This window comes from Mobula hypostoma, chromosome 2 (genome assembly GCF_963921235.1).
Source record: "Mobula hypostoma chromosome 2, sMobHyp1.1, whole genome shotgun sequence".
Lineage (NCBI taxonomy): Eukaryota > Metazoa > Chordata > Chondrichthyes > Myliobatiformes > Myliobatidae > Mobula > Mobula hypostoma.
The window spans coordinates 79,260,278-79,278,764 of NC_086098.1; the positions used below are offsets into that span (position 1 = coordinate 79,260,278).

Here is an 18,487-nt window from a genome sequence, read left to right on the forward strand (position 1 = left end):
AAATCCAACGGGTTGAAAAATGGTGGAAATCTTAGGTGAATAATGGTAACTCATCCATCATCTGCCTAAACAGAGCCTAATGCTTGCCCATCTAAGGATGAGTTGTTCAACCGTCAGGTTTCTGAATCAGTATGGATAACTTAATTCACTACTACTCTGAACTGACTTTACAACCTACAGACTCACTTTCAAAGGCTTTTTACAAATCACGTTCTCAGTATCATTTTCTATTTGCACAATTTGTCTTATTTTTGCATATTGGCTGTTTGTCAGTCTTTGCTTATGCACACTTACTGGCAACAACTTAATGCATAAAATCATGCAGACATGGTCAAGAGGTTCACCAGAATGGGGAAAAAATGTGATCCTAGTGATTTTGACCATAGAATAATTGTTGGTGTCACAAAGGATAGTTTGAATAGCTCAGAAACTGCTAATGTCCTAGGATTTTCTTGAACAATACTCTCTCACTAACATGTGCAGAAGATCCAACTGGATGTAAATTGGTGGAAATCTCAGGAGAATAATGATAAATTATCCAGCATCTGCCTAAACAGAACCTAATTCTTAGGATAATGCTGCAAAAAAACCCAGAAAACATCCAGTAGCAGCAGTTCTGTAGGTGAAAATACATTGTTAATGAGAGAGATCAGAGGACAATGGCCAAAGTGATTCAAGCATCAGGAAGGCTACAGTAACTCAAATATTCACGTGTTACAACAGTGGTGTGCAGAAGAGCATCTTTGAATACAGATGTCAAACTTTGAAGTGGATGGGCTACAGCAGCAAAATATCACACTGAGTTCCACTCAGATGTATCAGTATTACAGTGGAGTAAAGGGAATTATTGAGGCTCATGACAGGAGTTGGCCATAATTGACTGGAAAGACCACTGGCAGGATGATGGCAGAAATTTCTGGAAGCAATTCAGAAGGCATAGGATATATACATCCTAAAGAGGAAATAGAATTCTAAAGGAAAGATGACAACCGTGGCCAAGAGAAGTCATAGCCAACATAAAAGCCAAAGAGAGGGCATATAATGAAACAAAAATTAGTGGGAAATTAGAGAATTGGGAAGTTTAAAAAAAATATCAACAGAAGGCAACTAAGAAGTCATTGAGGAATACTAAAGTAAGCTAGCTAATAATAGTAATGGGGGACAAGGAAATGGCAGACAAACTGAATAAATATCTTGCATCACTCTTCACTGTGGAAGATATTAGCAGTATGGTTGAAGTTCCAGGGGTCATAAATGTGTGTAAAGTTACTCTAACTAGAGAGGTGGTCCTTGGGAAAGTGAAAGGTCTTGAAGTAGACAAGTTACCTGGACCAGATGGTGTACACCCCAGGGTTCTTAAGGAGGTGGCCGAATAGGGTGTGGAAGCATCACTAGATTCTGGAAAATTGCAAATGTCATTCCACTCTTCAAGAAAGGAGAGAAGCACAAGAAAGGAAACTATAGGCCAGTTAGTGTGACCTCACTGGTTAGGAAGATGTTGGAGTAGATTATTAAGGATGAAGTCTCAGGATACTAGGAGGCACATGATAAAATTCCCTCAAGGGAAACCCATGCCTGACAAATCTGTTGGAATTCTTTGAAGAAATAACAAGCAGGATAGACAAAGGAGAATTGGTTGATGTTGTGTACTTGGGATGTTCAAAAGGCCTTTAACAATGTGCCACATATGAGGCTGCTTAACAAGCTACAAACCCATGGGATTACAGCAAGATTTTAGCATAGATAAGGTAGTGGTTAATTGGCAGGAGAAGAAAGGGAATAAAGGGAGCCTTTTCTAGTTGGCTGCCGGTGACCACTGGTGCTCCACAGGGGGCTGTGTTGGGACAACTTCTTTTTACGTTATATGTCCATAATTTGGATGATGGAATTAATGGTTTTGTTGCAAGGTTTGTAGACGATATGAAGATCGGTGGAGGGGCAGGTTGGTTTGAGGAAGTAGAGAGGCTACAGGAGGACTTAGACAGATTAGGATAATGAGCAAAAGAATGCCTGATGGAATGGCTGTCTGGAAGTGTACGGTTATGCACTTCAATAGAAGAACTTAAAGGTTGACAATATTATAAAGGGAGAAAAAAAAATTAAAAACTGAGCCACAAGGGGACCTGGGAGTCCTTAAGCAGGGTTCCCTAAAGGTAAATTTGCAGACCAAGTCTGTGGTAAGCGAGGCAAATGCAATGTTAGCACTCATTTCAAAAGAACTAGAATATAAAAGCAAAGATGCAATCTTGAAACTTGATAAAGCACTGGTGAGGCCTCACTTGGGAGTTTTGTGAGCAGTTTTGGGCCCTTCATCTTAAGAGAGAATGTGCTGAAACTGGAGAGGTTCAAGAAAAATGATTCCAGGAATGAAAGGCTTGTCTCATATGAATAGCATTTGTTGGCTCTGGGCCTGTATTCACTGGAATTCAGAAGAATGAGGGCTGACCTCACTGAAACCTATCGAATGGTGAAAGGCCTTGATAGAGTGGACGTGGAAAGGAGGTTTCCTATGGTGGTAATGTCTAAGACCAGAGGACACAGCCTCATAATAGAGGGGCATCCTTTTAGAATGGAGATGAGGAACAATTTCTTTAGCCAGAGTGGTGAATCTAGGGAATTCTTTGCCCCAGGCAGCTGTGAAGACCAAGTCTTTATGTGTATTTAAGGCAGAGGTTGACGGGAAAACTGGATCAGCCACGATGAAGTGGTGGAGCAGACTTGCTGGGCAAACTGGTCCAATTCTGCTTCTATATCTTACGGTCTTATAAGAGGCCAATGAGTGTATTGTTTTTCATAAATTCTATTGCATTTTATCTTCCTGAGAAATGCATGCATGAAAACAAATCTCAAGGTAGTATTTGGTGTCACATACATACTTTGACAATAAATGTATTTTGAAGTGAAATGACAGAGGATGATGGGTATAATTAAGCAGTTGATAGGACCATTCTGTCCCATCTGCCTAATACTGAGCTGTCATTTTTTGTGGGACAGGATACACATCTGGACAGAGTGGGACAGAGTCTTGCACGCTGCTGGTACAATAGGATTCTGCAAGTATGACTCATCAGGGCACAGGGTCTGCAAATTGGTTCTCATCTCCTCCAGTAATATCATGGTCACCCCCATGGAAGAACAGCTATTCAGCAAAATCTAGATTAGAATTAAGCAAATTTAAATTCCACAATTGTCATGATGGGATTTGAAGTCACTTGAGTTACAAATCTGTATTACTTGGTAACTCCTCTGTCAGCAACACAAAAACATTTTGCTTTAATGGGAGTGGAAAAAGCAAGAAAAATGATAAAGAAACAATTCTTAGTTAAACTTGTTTTTTTTCCAAATCCCTCCTGACCCACATTGAAGCAAAAGCCATGTAAAACAAATTTCAAGCAACACACCCAAAATGCTGGAGACTATCACCTCCCAGCTTCTTAGTTCACCATCCCCTCTCTCACCCACATCTGGCTTCACCTATCATCTTCCAGCTTGTACTCCTTAACACCTTCTTGCATCTTCCCCCTTCTTTTCCAGTCCTAATGAAGAATTTCAACTCTTCATTCCTCTCCACAGAAGCTGCCTGACCTGCTATGTTCCTCCAGCATTGTGTGCTGCTGAGTTTTCAGCATCTGCAGAATCTCGTTTAAAACAAATTGATCCACCAATTGCAGTTTGTAAGAAAGTTACTTTGATATTTATTGGAATGTTATTACTTGGAGATGTATAGAAAATAGATTGTTGAACTGAAATGCATAAATGAATGAAGTAGCTTCTGAACATTACCTTTGTAGATGTCCTTCCTGAAGTAGAACATTCCCTGACGAACAGCATCGCGCTTTTGGGCCACAATCAAGTTCTCATCCACCTAATTAAGTAAAAGTATGTCCACAGTGATTTTAGTGTTCATGTTTTATGGTAGGCAACATTATGATTTTATTAGAGTTTGCTAATGAAACTTAACAGACCCCTCACAAAATGCTGGAGGAATCATCTATGGATGGGAATAAACAGTTGACGTTTCAGGCCGAGACCCGTCATCAGGACTGCAAAGGAAGAATGCAGAAGCCAAAATATGAAGGTGGGGGAGGGGGAGGAGGAGGAGAAGCTGGCAGGTGATAGATGAGACCAGGTGAGGGGGAAAAAGGTAGTGGGTGGAGGGGAGATAAAGAAAGAAGCTGCGAAGTGATAGGTGGAAAAGGTGGAGGGCTGAAGAAGGAATCTGATAGGAGGGGAGAGTGGACCATGGGAGAAAGGAAGCGAGGAAGGGTACCAGAGGAAAATGATGGGCAGGTGAGAAAAGAAGGTGCAAGAGGGGAGCCAGAATGGTGGAAGGAAAAAAAAAATGGTGAATCCATAGATGCTGCCTGAATAGCTGAGTTCTTCCTGTATCTTGTGTGGGTTCAAGAACTGAATCTGCTGAAGTGCTTATGTCTAACACACTCCAACATTTATAAACAATGTGAAAATAATATCCAGCTACTTTTAAAATGATAGCATCTTGGAAACCTTGATCCTGCTGAAACATTTGTTTCAGTAACTACAATTGGATCCAAAGTAAGCATACTGGACAATGGACAGAATAGCCTGCTCTTAATTTCAAACTATCAAGACTAAATGAGCATTTTAAGAAAAAAAATTCCTGAAGACAGCTAAACAATTCAGGAATGCTTGAGGTTTTGCTTAGCTGACGTCTGGTGAATTTGGCAGAAAACAGCAAATTAGTTTGTAAATAAAATGGAACAGAGCAGTATACAATTTTGGTTCTCAATTTCAAAATACCAGCCTTGTGTTTCCATTGGAATATGACAATATATTCCTTAAACTTCCATGAACTGGCCAAATCAAAATGTGCCAAAAATTCAGTCTGGAGTTTAGCCATCTGGCACTTAGCCTCTGGTAGTGTCACCCATCGCGGGTAGTGTCACCCATCGTCAAAGGTAAGGTTCCAGGTAAAGAGCAAGCCAACCAAGACCCCAAAAGGTGGAGCTAGCAGAAGATGATGTCACATCACAACAGCAGTTGTCTTGCACTCCATAACAATGAACGCTGACCCTGATCTGTCAAGGACTTTATTGTGGCTACTCATGCATTAGTCTCCCCATGTTAAATAGTTATGAACAGGCATTCTCCATCAAGGGAATCCCGGATCGGCCCCTACAGCCTCCCAAGGACCCACGAACAGACAAAACCCTTGGAAAACGTACTTGACTCAAGTGATGGCACTACTAAACCATCAAGCTGAAACAGTGACCAAAGCAGGTAATAGCACTGAACTCTGTAACAGACAAGCTATCACAACTGATAAATAATCTCAGAAACTTAAATCATTTTTCTAGTGAAAAAGATGCAAACTCCAATAATGGCAACAATTGACAACCAAGTTTTAATTCCAGACCATAAAACCATTTGCAATGAACGTAGAAACAAGACAGAGTTGAAGACCTGCAGAATAGCTAAAGCCAAAAAGAGTAATTTCATCATATTCAAACTACTTTCAGAACTCTGATATCGGGGCACACTCAGAACTCAGGTGGTATCAGACAGTAGATCTGTGGGCTATTGAATAACACTCCTACTATCACCTCATCACATTTTAAATTTAAGTTTTTAGATACACACCGTTATAATAATTTTTCCAACAAAGTTAATTGAAAGTGAGTGCAGGCTGCAGGGCCCGGCAAATGAGAAGGAAGCTCAGGATAATCACCCAGTGAACCAGATACTGAACCTTCGGGATTTCCGAACCACCGCACAGCAGACTATCAAAGTTTTACTGCAATTGGTGGAGCTGAAAGCTTGCCCTCATTGCACCAACCGTTCAAGCTACAAACTGACCCAAAAGTCGCACGATTCAGCTGACGAACTGCATTCTAACCAATGAGAGTTTCAAAAATGACATAAATTAATAACAAAAGTACAGATGACAAAAGATTAAGGAGTCCACTGAAAGTCCTTCAACTCCTGAAAAAAGCTGCTGTTATTACTGGGGTGAACAGATGAATTTCAATTCAAGATAATTTACTTCTATTTGCAAGTATCACCAACTAAATGGTATTTGATCTGAAGTGTTTGTTGTTCAACATTCCTTAATCAGCTCTTATTCTTACAAAAGGTACCAATTAACTGCAGCAGCATATATATCCAGTCTTCATGATTCTTTAATGTCAGATTCTAGTTCTATTTGAAAATAGAATTTACTACAGCCAAGCAGCCTTTAAACTTGGTTCATATGAATACAGTAGTCCTATTAATCTTTGGACGGATTGTCACAGGGCTGTGGAAATGTAGTTAAAAAAAGGCACTTTGTCTGTAACAAAATGAAACCTGCATTGCTAATATTGTGTTTGTGCAACATTATGCTGATGGAACCAGAGTCTTTGACAAACTGTAGACCAGCAGGTCTTTTATTAGAAAAATGCCAACTACACTGATTAAGCAGAAGGACAGAATACATCCTTCCCTTGAAAAGTGTGGGTAACTATACTTGTGTATAAAGGAGTGAATATGCTATCTTTTTTTTGAAGCAATCAAATTATTGTTTGTTATAATACATAGCAAAAAGATGTGACAGAACTTGGAGGTTCCACCGAGATCGCATGTTTAGGTGCTGGAGCAAACCAAGAGGGACTCTGGTGACTACCTGCTCCTGGGGAAACTCCGGCAGAAGAGTGATCACCAATAAGTATATTTGCTTTTTGCTTTGTGGCCTTTCCAGGAGAGTAGCAAATACCCTGCCCTGCTTCCATTCTATACACTGCGATCTGTGCTATTGTCTATTGAGTGGATCAGTTTCTCTCTCACTGATTCCGGCACTTTTGGCATGGCAACCAGAAACGGATAGGTATCAATGATTAGATTTCACTGGTTAGGGTATCAGGGACACCCAAAATCTGGCCTCAGGGGTGCATCGGTAAGAGTGGGATTTGTGGAAAGTGAGCTCATAAATTTAATCCCTACGGGATGCAGTAGTGAACAAAAGATAAAATAAAGTAAGGTGAGAAAGAGAGACTAGAAATTGGTAACAATGGGACATCAGCATGGTATATGTTTAATAATTATGGGAAGGGATTGATGGAAGAATTGTCCAGGTGGGTTAAATGAACAATGCAATCTGTTTCTGGAGGATACAGGAACCAGCTATTCTATAATGAAAGAGGACAACCATACTCCAAGGTCTGGTGAGGATAATATTTGTGTAACCAGAATAAGGGGAGAGCCTATTAATGGCCTAAAATCAGATGTGGGAGTTAGCATAACAGACCAAGATTTATATCATACCTTTTTACTTACTCTGGATGTGCCTGCAAACTTATGTGGAAAAGGTTTATTGTACAAAATGCGAGCTACTATTACCTGCACTCCTGGAAGACTTGCTGTGCATTTCCCAGACAGCCATTGTGGACTATACTTCAGTAGTAGTCAACCTATTTTGTATTAGTGGCAGTTACTCACTCCCACCTATCAAGGAGTTTGGAACGTTTTTGCAAGAGTGCTTGAAAGCCTCTGGTGATTTCCTTTTTCTGTTTCGACCTACAATTTGGTAAGTGGCACTGTTATCTTCACTGCACAGCTTATTATGCCTCGACTGAAAATGACCATTTTATGCATCAGAAATTGGACATCTATAATCAGCAAGGAAATTGTTCTATACACTTCTCAAATATAAGTGGGTGATTCTGGTATTGCAGTGTCAGTGTGACTCTCCACGAGGTTCAGTACATGATACAAGATCAGGAAAACCAGAAACCCCACCTGACTCTAGCAGTTTCCAGAGGTAGGGCGGCAAAAGACCTTGGATTAATGGTTAAGGGTCTGTGAAGATTGTCACGACAGGAGGCCCTGGAAATGACTGGATAGAGTTTATTGTGAGTAGAAAGAGGCAAAAGCTTTCTTTTATGGCTCCCTAGTACATTAGGAGGAGAGACAACCTTTGAACAGGAAGCTGTAGGAGGGTTGCTATTCAGTGCTGATGTGGCTGTTTACTCTCCAAAGTCCCACCATAACTTCGAGCTCTTTTGCCAAATGAAACAGGTAAAATGCTCACAGCTGAGCTGCATAAAGTGACCATCAACCCAAAAGCTCCACTACCCTCTTTCCCCAGAGGGTGAAGAGGGGATTGATAGATAATACAAATTAAACATGGTCTTCTCCTGTTTTATCACAAGCTACAAATCAAGTTTGAGAACAAAACATGACATGTATTTTACAAAATTCAGGGAAGCTAGTGAAGGTGGAAGGATCTCATCCACCACCGTCTGATGGACTGTTCATGCATTCCAAAAGGATTTTGTAGAATTACCTTTGTGTGAAGGATGTAAACAGTATTGGTCATTATTGATGTTTTTTCACGATGGGTTGAAGCATTTCTTGTAGAAAAGATGATGCAGTTACAGTAGCTAAATAGGAAGGTAATATAGTAGTATACAAGGCCTTACAGATGGATCAACATTTCCATCCTCAGCTGGCAAGCTTAGAAAAGATGAATAGAATGATTAAAAACAAGTTTAGTACGGTGTGTGAGGAAACTGGATTGAGATGGAAATAAGTATTACTTTGGTGTTTATAACCATTAGGGCCACAGCCAATAGGACTACTGGATTGTAGCCCCACAAAATCATAATGGGGCAGCCATTGTGTTATGACTCATACACCACTCGGAGTTAAGCAAATGGACATACACGATTTGGATGAAAGCACATTGGCTTATTGTGTATCCTTGACAAAAAGTATCAACAAGTCATCAACAGGTGAAGGAAGAACAACTGACTGCCAAAGGTGTAGAGCCTGTAGATTAGGTGTTGTCCGGACATTTAAGAGGAAGAATTGTTTGCAACCTAGGTTTGAAGGACAACGCCAGGTAATATTGGTGACTAATATAGCTATGAAGGCAAGAGAGAAATGATCATGAATACACACTTTGCAATATAAGAAGGCACCTGAACTGTCACAGATATGAGGCTTGTGTTGGTATTAACCTGAGTAAGAGGAACAATTCTTGATGAACTCCTGTGAACACTTTTTAAAAAAAAACTAATACATATCTTATGAATATGCCAACAGAATAAACGTCTCTAGTTGCTGGGCATGCATGGGGATTCCTGTCCACTCAGAATTGGAGCTCCCTTACTCTCCATTTTATTTATAGAACATGAACATTACTGACAGATAATGAGGGTTCTCCATATTTGGTTCTTCAGATTTTGGTATACCAAAAAGAATGGGGTTTGGCGTATATGCACAGGAATAACTTGGGGATGAGTGGAGCTGAATGGAAAATCCTGAATCGTTACAGGACAGATACCAATTGCCATTAAGAGTGATTTAATGGATGGTATGTTCCCCCGCTTTAACCTCGATTAGTGAGCCACAAGTATTATGGGGACCAGATTTCCTAGATTAAACTGTCCAGCACAGTGGCTGAGGGCACTGATCAGGTAACATGTAACTGCAGCTAGAAAGGCAAGAATGCTGTACTTACATACCTGACAAATCACAAACTAGAACTAACTTGGCAAATCACATCCAAGAAGCTACCAAAAGGATTAAGAAAATATGGGATCAGTTTCACAACTATTTCACTCCCAGGGGTGGATGGTGACCACCCATTCGGGGTGCTAGAAAGATGGTGGGCAACTATTCTGCATTATGGTATAACTATTGGTATTATAATAATAGCTGTCAGTCTTCTACTATTCTTTTTAAATTATAGGTTGAAGGAGAGAATATTAATGGATACTCGCTGAGATGGATGGATGCAAAGAGAATTTTGAGTAGGGCTTTGAAATTGCATCATTGCTTTATATACATATATGCACATTTCAATTACTGTAATAATCACATGAAATGACAAAAAGGACTGAGGAAATATACTTTTATCAGTAGTAACAAAATTGTATTTTTGCCTGTAACAAAAATGGAACCTGTATTTACCAGACTGTTTGTTACAAGATGTAGTGAAAAGGTGCTCGATAGGGTGTCAAAATCCTCCAGGCTTTGATATTCCTCCTCCCTTGATTGTTAGTTGATTATTTCCAACAGTATCTAGTTTTAGTTATCAATACACCTGTGCCTTATTTTGTTTCTCTATTTAAGTTCCCTCCATTTAGTTTGTCTTTGCTCAATCTCAGGACTTCCTATCCTGTATGTGGTGATTCTTGAAGTCCCTATAAACTAATCCTCTAAAGATTCTTCATTCAACTCCATCCTCATCTCTGATCTCCTCTGCACTTGGATCCACCTGGTCTGTACCTTTCTTGATAGTCTACGGGTTAAAGATGCTAAGCTTCACCATAATTACCCTGGTTCAACCCAGCCTGACAACCATCCCTTGTAACAAATTCTGATAGATATTTGCATCATTATTCCAAATCCTCTTCAATACAAAGTGTAAACAGAGGGCAGCCAAATTTCCTCAGTATGTATTTTAATACTAAAAGGTTAAATATGACTCAATATAGAGAAATACTGAGGGAAATACATGTTAGTAGGGAAGTGGTGTTAGGTAAATTGAAGGGATTAAAGGCAGATAAGTCCCCAGGGCCAGATGGTCTGCATCCTAGAGTGCTTAAGGAAGTAGCCCAAGAAATAGTGGATGCATTAGTGATAATTTTTCAAAACTCGTTAGATTCTGGACTAGTTCCTGAGGATTGGAGGGTGGCTAATGCCCCATTTTTTTAAAAAAAAAGGAGGGAGAGAGAAACCGGGGAATTATAGACCGGTTAGCCTGACATCGGTGGTGGGGAAAATGCTAGAGTCAGTTACCAAAGATGTGATAACAGCACATTTGGAAAGCGGTGAAATCATCGGACAAAGTCTGCATGGATTTGTGAAAGGAAAATCATGTCTGACGAATCTCATAGAATTTTTTGAGGACGTAACTAGTAGAGTGGATAGGGGAGAACCAGTGGATGTGGTATATTTGGATTTTCAAGAGGTCCCACACAGGAGACTAGTGTGCAAACTTAAAGCACACGGTATTGGGGGTAAGGTTAGAGAATTGGTTGGCAGACAGGAAGCAAAGAGTGGGAATAAATGGGACCTTTTCAGAATGGCAGGCAGTGACTAGTGGGGTACTGCAAGGCTCAGTGCTGGGACCCCAGTTGTTTACAATATATATTAATGACTTAGATGAGGGAATTAAATGCAGCATCTCCAAGTTTGCGGATGACACGAAGCTGGGCGGCAGTGTTAGCTGTGAGGAGGATGCTAAGAGGATGCAGGGTGACTTGGATAGGTTAAGTGAGTGGGCAAATTCATAGCAGATGCAATTTAATGTGGATAAATGTGAGGTTATCCACTTGGGTGGCAAGAACAGGAAAACAGATTATTATCTGAATGGTGGCCAATTTGGAAAAGGGGAGGAGCAACGAGACCTGGGTGTCATTATCCACCAGTCATTGAAAGTGGGCATGCAGGTACAGCAGGCGGTGAAAAAGGCGAATGGTATGCTGGCATTCATAGCAAGAGGATTCAAGTACAGGAGCAGGGAGGTACTACTGCAGTTGTACAAGGCCTCAGTGAGACCACACCTGGAGTATTGCGTGCAGTTTTGGTCCCCTAATCTGAGGAAAGACATCCTTGCCATAGAGGGAGTACAAAGAAGGTTCACCAGGTTTATTCCTGGGATGGCAGGGCTTTCACATGATGAAAGACTGGATCAACTAGGCTTATACTCGTTGGAATTTAGAAGATTGAGGGGAGATCTTACTGAAATGTATAAAATCCTAAAGGGATTGGACAGGCTAGATGCAGGAAGGTTGTTCCCGATGTTGGGAAAGTCCAGAACGAGGGGTCTCAGTTTGAGGATAAAGGGGAAGCCTTTTAGGACCGAGATTAGGTGAATCTATGGAATTCTCTGCCACATGAAACAGTTGAGGCCAGTTCATTGGCTATATTTAAGAGGGAGTTAGATATGGCCCTTGTGGCTAAAGGGATCGGGGGTATGGAGGGAAGGCTGGTACAGGGTTCTGAGTTGGATGATCAGCCATGATCATACTGAATGGCGGTGCAGGCTCGAAGGGCCGAATGGCCTACTCCTGCACCTATTTTCTATGTTTCTATGTAAAGAACAATATTTTATTTCTTGATTAGGAAAACAAACTGCATTTTCCCAAATTCCCATCTTTTAAGTTTACTTGCCACATTCCAAATTATATTTAACTACAAAGCAGCTTTTGAACAAAAAACTAAATTTGATGGAAGAGCTGAGAAATTGAGTATCACTCCTCAATCTCTGCATTGACCTTTTTTCCTAAAGATTCTTTCTTTCTGGTTAAAGATAACGTATAATTGGACTTCAGAAAGCAAGTGGAAAGGAAATGGAAAATTTCCAATGGAGACAGTAAAGAATAATACTCCATTGTGGCTGTATAATGTCAAGGTAAAATCTGGAAGGAAACTGGAGTGCCCAAAGGAAACCTGGGAGAACCTACAAACTCTTTCCAGACAGTAGTGGAACTGAACCTGGGTCACTGGCGCTGTAACAGTGCTACAAGAACCAGTACACTACCTTGCTGCCCAAGATGCTGAAGAGAATTCACACTTGGTAAAAATGTTATAATATTTAACTTCTTAGTTAAATAGTAAAAAGACCTAGTTTTATTTGAATAGTTCAAGGACCACACCATTTTTATTACATACATTTGACTAGCCTTAAAACAAATGTACATTGCTAACTTAATGAAGTATTTTGAAAGCCAACATTTTTAGGATCTGATACTTACTTTTGACAGCGGAACAAGAAAATCTAATTTATAGGAAAGTATCACTCTGGTTAACAGCACAACAAAGACCACATAAGCAGAATTCTCAAAGTCTGTTAATTGGACCTGTGAACAATTGAATTTGAAAAACATTAGTGTTTGCAGAGATTTAAACAGCCAATTTGCTTTTGTTTGGGTTACTCGAGGAGCTTAACAATTTATTGTTTCATTATTTTTAAAGAAATTGTGGTTGCACATAGGGAAGCCAACATAATTCATGCAGACCATAAAAAGCAAAATACATGCAGTGCATTCAAGTTTCAGACATTACAGAACATTTAAACTCAACATTTTGAAATGATGGATATTCTATTGCAGTGTGGCATGTGCCAACATTGTAAAGAGAGTGGTTCAAATGAAAGACTTCTGTTTGCTTAAGGAGGATTCCAGAATTTGCCAACCTCAGTGACAGGAAAGGTAGTTGTGGGGAGAATGCTAACAACTTCCATTGATGCAAAAGGCAGCAATGGGATCAATTTAAAATAATTGAGTTTTATTGCAATAAAGCAAAACACAAAATGCTGGAGGAACTCAACAAGTCCAGAAGCATCATGGAGAGGAATAAACAGTTGGCATTTTTGGTAGTGACCATTCATCAGGATTTGAAATTAGCCCAAAATGTCAGCTGTTTATTCCTAGATAGGCATGTGGCCCAAGTGGGAGGGCAGCTTTAGATTAATCTTAGAGTAGGTTAAAAGGTCAGTACAATACTCTGGGCCAAAGGGCCTTTAGAGTGTTGCAGGGTTCTATGACTCAATCTGGGCAACTCTCCATACATTGCTTCTGTTGCAAGTTTATCATCCAGTAGGACTTTAATAAAGGTGCCGAAGAAAATTTAAGCTGAAGGACGACTAAATATACTGACATAGTATGAAGACTGGTCAACAGACAGAAAACACTAAGTGCAGTCAGGTCATTTTTGGGTTGGGAGGCTGTGATGAGTGAGAGGATAACTGTTCACAAATGATCAAACACTGGATGTTTAGATGAAAGTTTTATTTACCATGTTTGTTGATAATACAAAGTTAAGTGACTGTGTGGGTACTGAGGAGGATACAGAAGGGCTTCATGGGAGATACAAACAGATCAAGCAAAAGGACAGTTCTTTCTTTAAAAGATAAAGGAGATTAACTTTGTCACATATACATTGAAACATTTGGTGTCAACAACCACAGTCTAAGAATGCAGCCCAAAAGTGTCATCATAATTGTAGTACCAATAAAGCATACGGCCAGCTTACTAACCCTAACCAATACATCTTTGGAATGTGGGAGGAAACCAGAGCACCCAGAAACCCACACAGTCAAACTGGAGCATTCAAGTGGTGCTTTGAGACAAAATAGAATCAAAATCCATTTTAACTGTTAAGTGGTGTCTTCCTGTTAACATTGAAATATGGTAAGGAACATCTTTCAAAGTTGGAATTTCATCATCTGAAGCTTACAAATATTTATTAGCACAGATGAAAGGAATGGATGATTTTCTTACAATTAACATTCAGTTATAGCAGTACAATTATGATACTTGCCTCCATCGGCCGAAATTCAACCCTCCATCCAATTTCAGAATTTGGGGGTGGTGGCTTGAATCTCATGGTTTGCCAGTTTGTGGATTGTATATTCTATTAATAGTCAAAAGGTATAAATATTATTTTTACATTCATTTCCATAACACATTTTATACAAACAATACATTGCATAGATGAGATACAGAAGTTCTTTCTCATAAAAATCTAATGAAATCATTACTCAAGAAATCAGACCATAGCTTTGTAACAGGCTAACATTTCTGCACAACTGGAAATAGATTTGTTTGCAAGTGCAGTGTCTTAACAGGATGAAACCTGTCAGTGCTGACCGTAGTTGCTGTTTCTCTGTCTCAATAAATATTCTTTTGGATAACTATTCTTATTCTAAACTGAATCCTGAAACTTAAAGACGAGACAGAACACACAAGAGGAGAGTGGCCTTCATTTTTTTCCTACTCTTTAAAATTCCTGGAAGTTCACATTGAAAGTTGTTATGGAGCGTTAGAAGATAGATGTTCTCACACTGTTCCTTTTGACTAAAGAGTCTAACACCAGTAGCTTCAGCCTCAGGAGCTGAAATGATCATCGCAATGAAGGAGGAACTTTTAAGGTTGAGTTATAGAATGTCTTTCTCAAGATTGCTTTGGTCTTTCGTAGAAAGGTGGAAATGGCAGAGATTAACCAGGGGCTTTGATTTGCCTTTCTAGCAATCCTATGAGCAGTTCTCTCGGAAAGTTTTCTTGATCTTCCAGACCTCAACTTGACCTCCACCGTTCCTGTTAACTGCCATTTCTTAATTACATTACGAACTGAGGAAATGGCCACCTGAAAATGCTTTGCTATCTTCTTATAGCCTTCTCCTGCTTTGTGGGTGTCATTTATTTTAATTTTCAGAGTGCTAGGCAGCTGCTTAGGGGAGCCCTTTTCCCAAAAATCAGCAACCAAGGTTTGAGGAGTCAGGGTATTCATAAAGCTTAGAAATTTGCATCACCTGGCCTTTCCTAACAATGACCGTGAACAAGCCATAGCCCTAACAAGCTACTAAGTTCTGAGACCTTGGCAAAAGTTATCTGAAAGCTCAAATATCTTGGGGTGCCCAAACCTTTGCACGGTGCTCCTTTCCTTTTTTTCCCCACTCTAAAATTGTACAAAACAAAAATAATACACCAATCTTGCTTAAAATGTTGAAGAATATTTCACCTTTAACTTTATGACTTTTGGAGATCAGTTCATCTTCCACTCAGTTAACTATTCACAGTAACAGAAATTTTGACCAAGGGTGCCCGAACTTTTGCATGCCACTGTGTGTGTGTGTGTGTGTGTGTGTGTGTGTGTGTGTGTGTGTGTGTGTGTGTATAAGTGTAAGTAAATAAATCCTGGTTAATCTGCGTATGTTTACAGAGTGAACCCCCAATTACAAATTAAAGATGTTTTCTCTCCATATTGGAGAAAGTTACAGACAAACTCAGTAATATAGGACTATGGGTGTGACAAGGTGGTTAAATTATGAACAATACATATCAACACAGCATTATAAAACATTACAATATTTTAGTACATCAAGTATTTATCTTTAAGTTTATCAGTACCAGCACCCTAAATGAACCAGGTGCTCATATCAGTGTTGGCAGGTATTGAATACTATACTTAATGTGGTTTGGATTAGTTATGTAGATATCAAAAACATTAGGCAGATATTTACAAGGATGGAAGTAGTATTAAGACCATTAAAAGTTGATGTGAAGAACTTAATTTTATAGAATATTACTTTCATTTAAATTTATACTCCTGTACATATTTACAAGTGATAATTGCTACATTATTGGTTCTATAGATTTTTCCAGAAGTATTAGTCTATTCTATATTTAGTAGAGATTTATTTGCAGTTTGAGTTTTTGTCTCATCATAAAAGCCCTCATCTATATCTCTTTCAGACCCTACCAATAGAGATCAATCAGAATCAACTCAATGAATGGAACAAAATGTTACCAAGATATATATGGCAAGGTAAAAGGCCTAGCATTCGTCTCGAAACTTTGCAATTAGAAAAAGGAAAAGGGGGGGGGGGATGGGGCCTACCTTCTCTTAGAGATTATTATTTTGCAGCACAGTTGAGAGCTGTGATATGTTGGTACAACCCATCATCTGACGCTCAATGGAAAAACATTGAGGAGGGGTTACTTCCCATCCCCATACAGGCAATTTTGGCTGATAACAACCTACAAAAGGTACATAAATACTATTGATAATCCATGGGTGAAATGGACTCTTAAAATATGGAAAACTATTATAAAGGAATATAAACTAGAGGGAAATATTGCAATTCTTAAATGGTGTGCATATGACTCGGATTTTACGCAGAATAAACTGGATGCTAGATTTAAGGACTGGACAGCTAAAGGAATAACAGTTCTTTGTAATATAATGAAAGAAGGAACACTGTTCAGTTTTGAAATGCTTAAAGAGAAAAACTTATTAGAAAAACAAGATTTTTATCAGTATCTACAGATGAGACAGTATGTTAATAGGAGGGTTAAAAAAGTAACCAAGGCAAGTACATGCTTGATAGAGCTATTTACAAAACCATATAATTCAGATAACGGTAGTAGAATCATTTCAAGCGTGTATAAGGGTTTGTCAAATCCTAAAACACATTCGACTTCATACATTAAAACAAAATGGGAGAAGGAAAGAGGGATAATTATATCTGAGGAAGAATGGACAATAATATGGAGGTATCAATGGAAGTGTACCAGTTCACAGAAATGGAGGGAATTTGGATGGAAAAACTTGATAAGGTATCTTATTACACCCTCTCAGGAATCCCATTATGATAGTAACCTCCCTGTTTGCTGGAGAAATTGTGGAAATCAAAATACAAACCACCATATTTTCTGGGATTGCCCCATTATCAAAGACTATTGGAGTGGGAGACACAATGCCCTAGAAGACATTTTTAAATATGAAATACCCTTAGAAAGTAAGACCATATATTTTGGGTATGTACCTCAAGAATGGTTGAAAAGAGATAAATATTTAATGAATATTACCGCTGGTGGCTGGTAAAAAGACTCTTACCAGGAAATGGTCATCACAGGACAGCCCAACTTTAAACGCACGGATGGAAATTACAATGGACATTTACAAAAAGATAACAGTATCTGTTAATCAAAAGTTTTTGGAGCGTAGAAGAATAAGGGGAGATTTGATAGAGGTTTACAAAATTATGAGGGGTATAGACAGAGTAAATGCAAATAGGCTCTTTCCACTTAGATTAGGAGAGATAAATACAAGAGGACACGGTTTTAGGTTGAAAAGGGAAAGGTTTAAGGGGAACATTAGGGGGAACTTCTTCACTCAGAGAGTGGTAGGAGCGTGGAACAGGCTGCCATCTGACATGGTAAATGCAGGCTCACTCTTAAGTTTTAAGAATAAATTGGATAGATACATGGATGGGAGAGGTCTGGAGGGTTATGGACTGGGTGCAGGTCAATGGACTAGTAGAATAAAGTTTTGGCACAAACTAGAAGGGCCAAATGGCCTGTTTTCTGTGTTGTAGTTTTCTATGGTTCTATAAGTTGGAACAATTTAATTCATACTGGGAAAAATGGTTCAACTACATACCACCTCATAGGCCTGATTTTATTCTCACAAATCAATATGTTGTAAAAAAAAATCACTCCCTACTTGTACGTAGTTTTTTCCTTTTGCTTGTTCTTTCTTTCCTCTCTTTTCTATCGGTGTATACCTCAGATAAATACTATGTGGAGAGTTGTGACAAATATGATTATATGATATATATGTACAATATCTGAAATACATCTTATGGAAATGTATGTTTGATGATGAACTTCAATAAAAAATAAATTACAAAAAAAAGCCCTCATCATTTCAAACTGAAAAAAAAATTCAAACAACCTAGATTTTAATAACTATCAAAGCATTTGCTAACTACAGGCAGTCTCCAGGTTATGGCAGGGTTATGTTCCTGAGAACCTTTCACAACCATGGAGAGTGAGCAAATGCAGAAAGAGCGGCTTCCAGCCGGTCTCATCAAGTAAGTGAACTTTTTTTTTTGGGCGATGGGGGTTGGAGAAGAGAAGTTGTGTGAGGGAAGACGGACAGAAATGCTCCATTCCTTCTCTCAGCATGCCTGTAGCCTTGCAGCAGCCAGCAAATTCATCCTACCAGTTTCCCA

The 18,487-nt window shown here is 39.2% G+C and overlaps 1 protein-coding gene across 6 annotated transcripts in view; it reads right to left on the minus strand.

Annotated features, from left to right (window-relative positions):
• gclc (glutamate-cysteine ligase, catalytic subunit) overlaps positions 1 to 18,487 on the minus strand; it is a 103,208-nt gene that overhangs the window by 21,242 nt on the left and 63,479 nt on the right. For all 6 annotated transcript variants that reach the window (XM_063039132.1, XM_063039124.1, XM_063039116.1 and 3 more), the window contains exons 12-14: positions 14,290 to 14,382; positions 12,723 to 12,827; positions 3,784 to 3,865 (exon numbers count right to left, since the gene is read on the minus strand). In XM_063039132.1, coding sequence (XP_062895202.1) covers positions 3,784 to 3,865; positions 12,723 to 12,827; positions 14,290 to 14,382 — 280 coding nt within the window. The remainder of the gene's footprint in view (positions 1 to 3,783; positions 3,866 to 12,722; positions 12,828 to 14,289; positions 14,383 to 18,487) is intronic.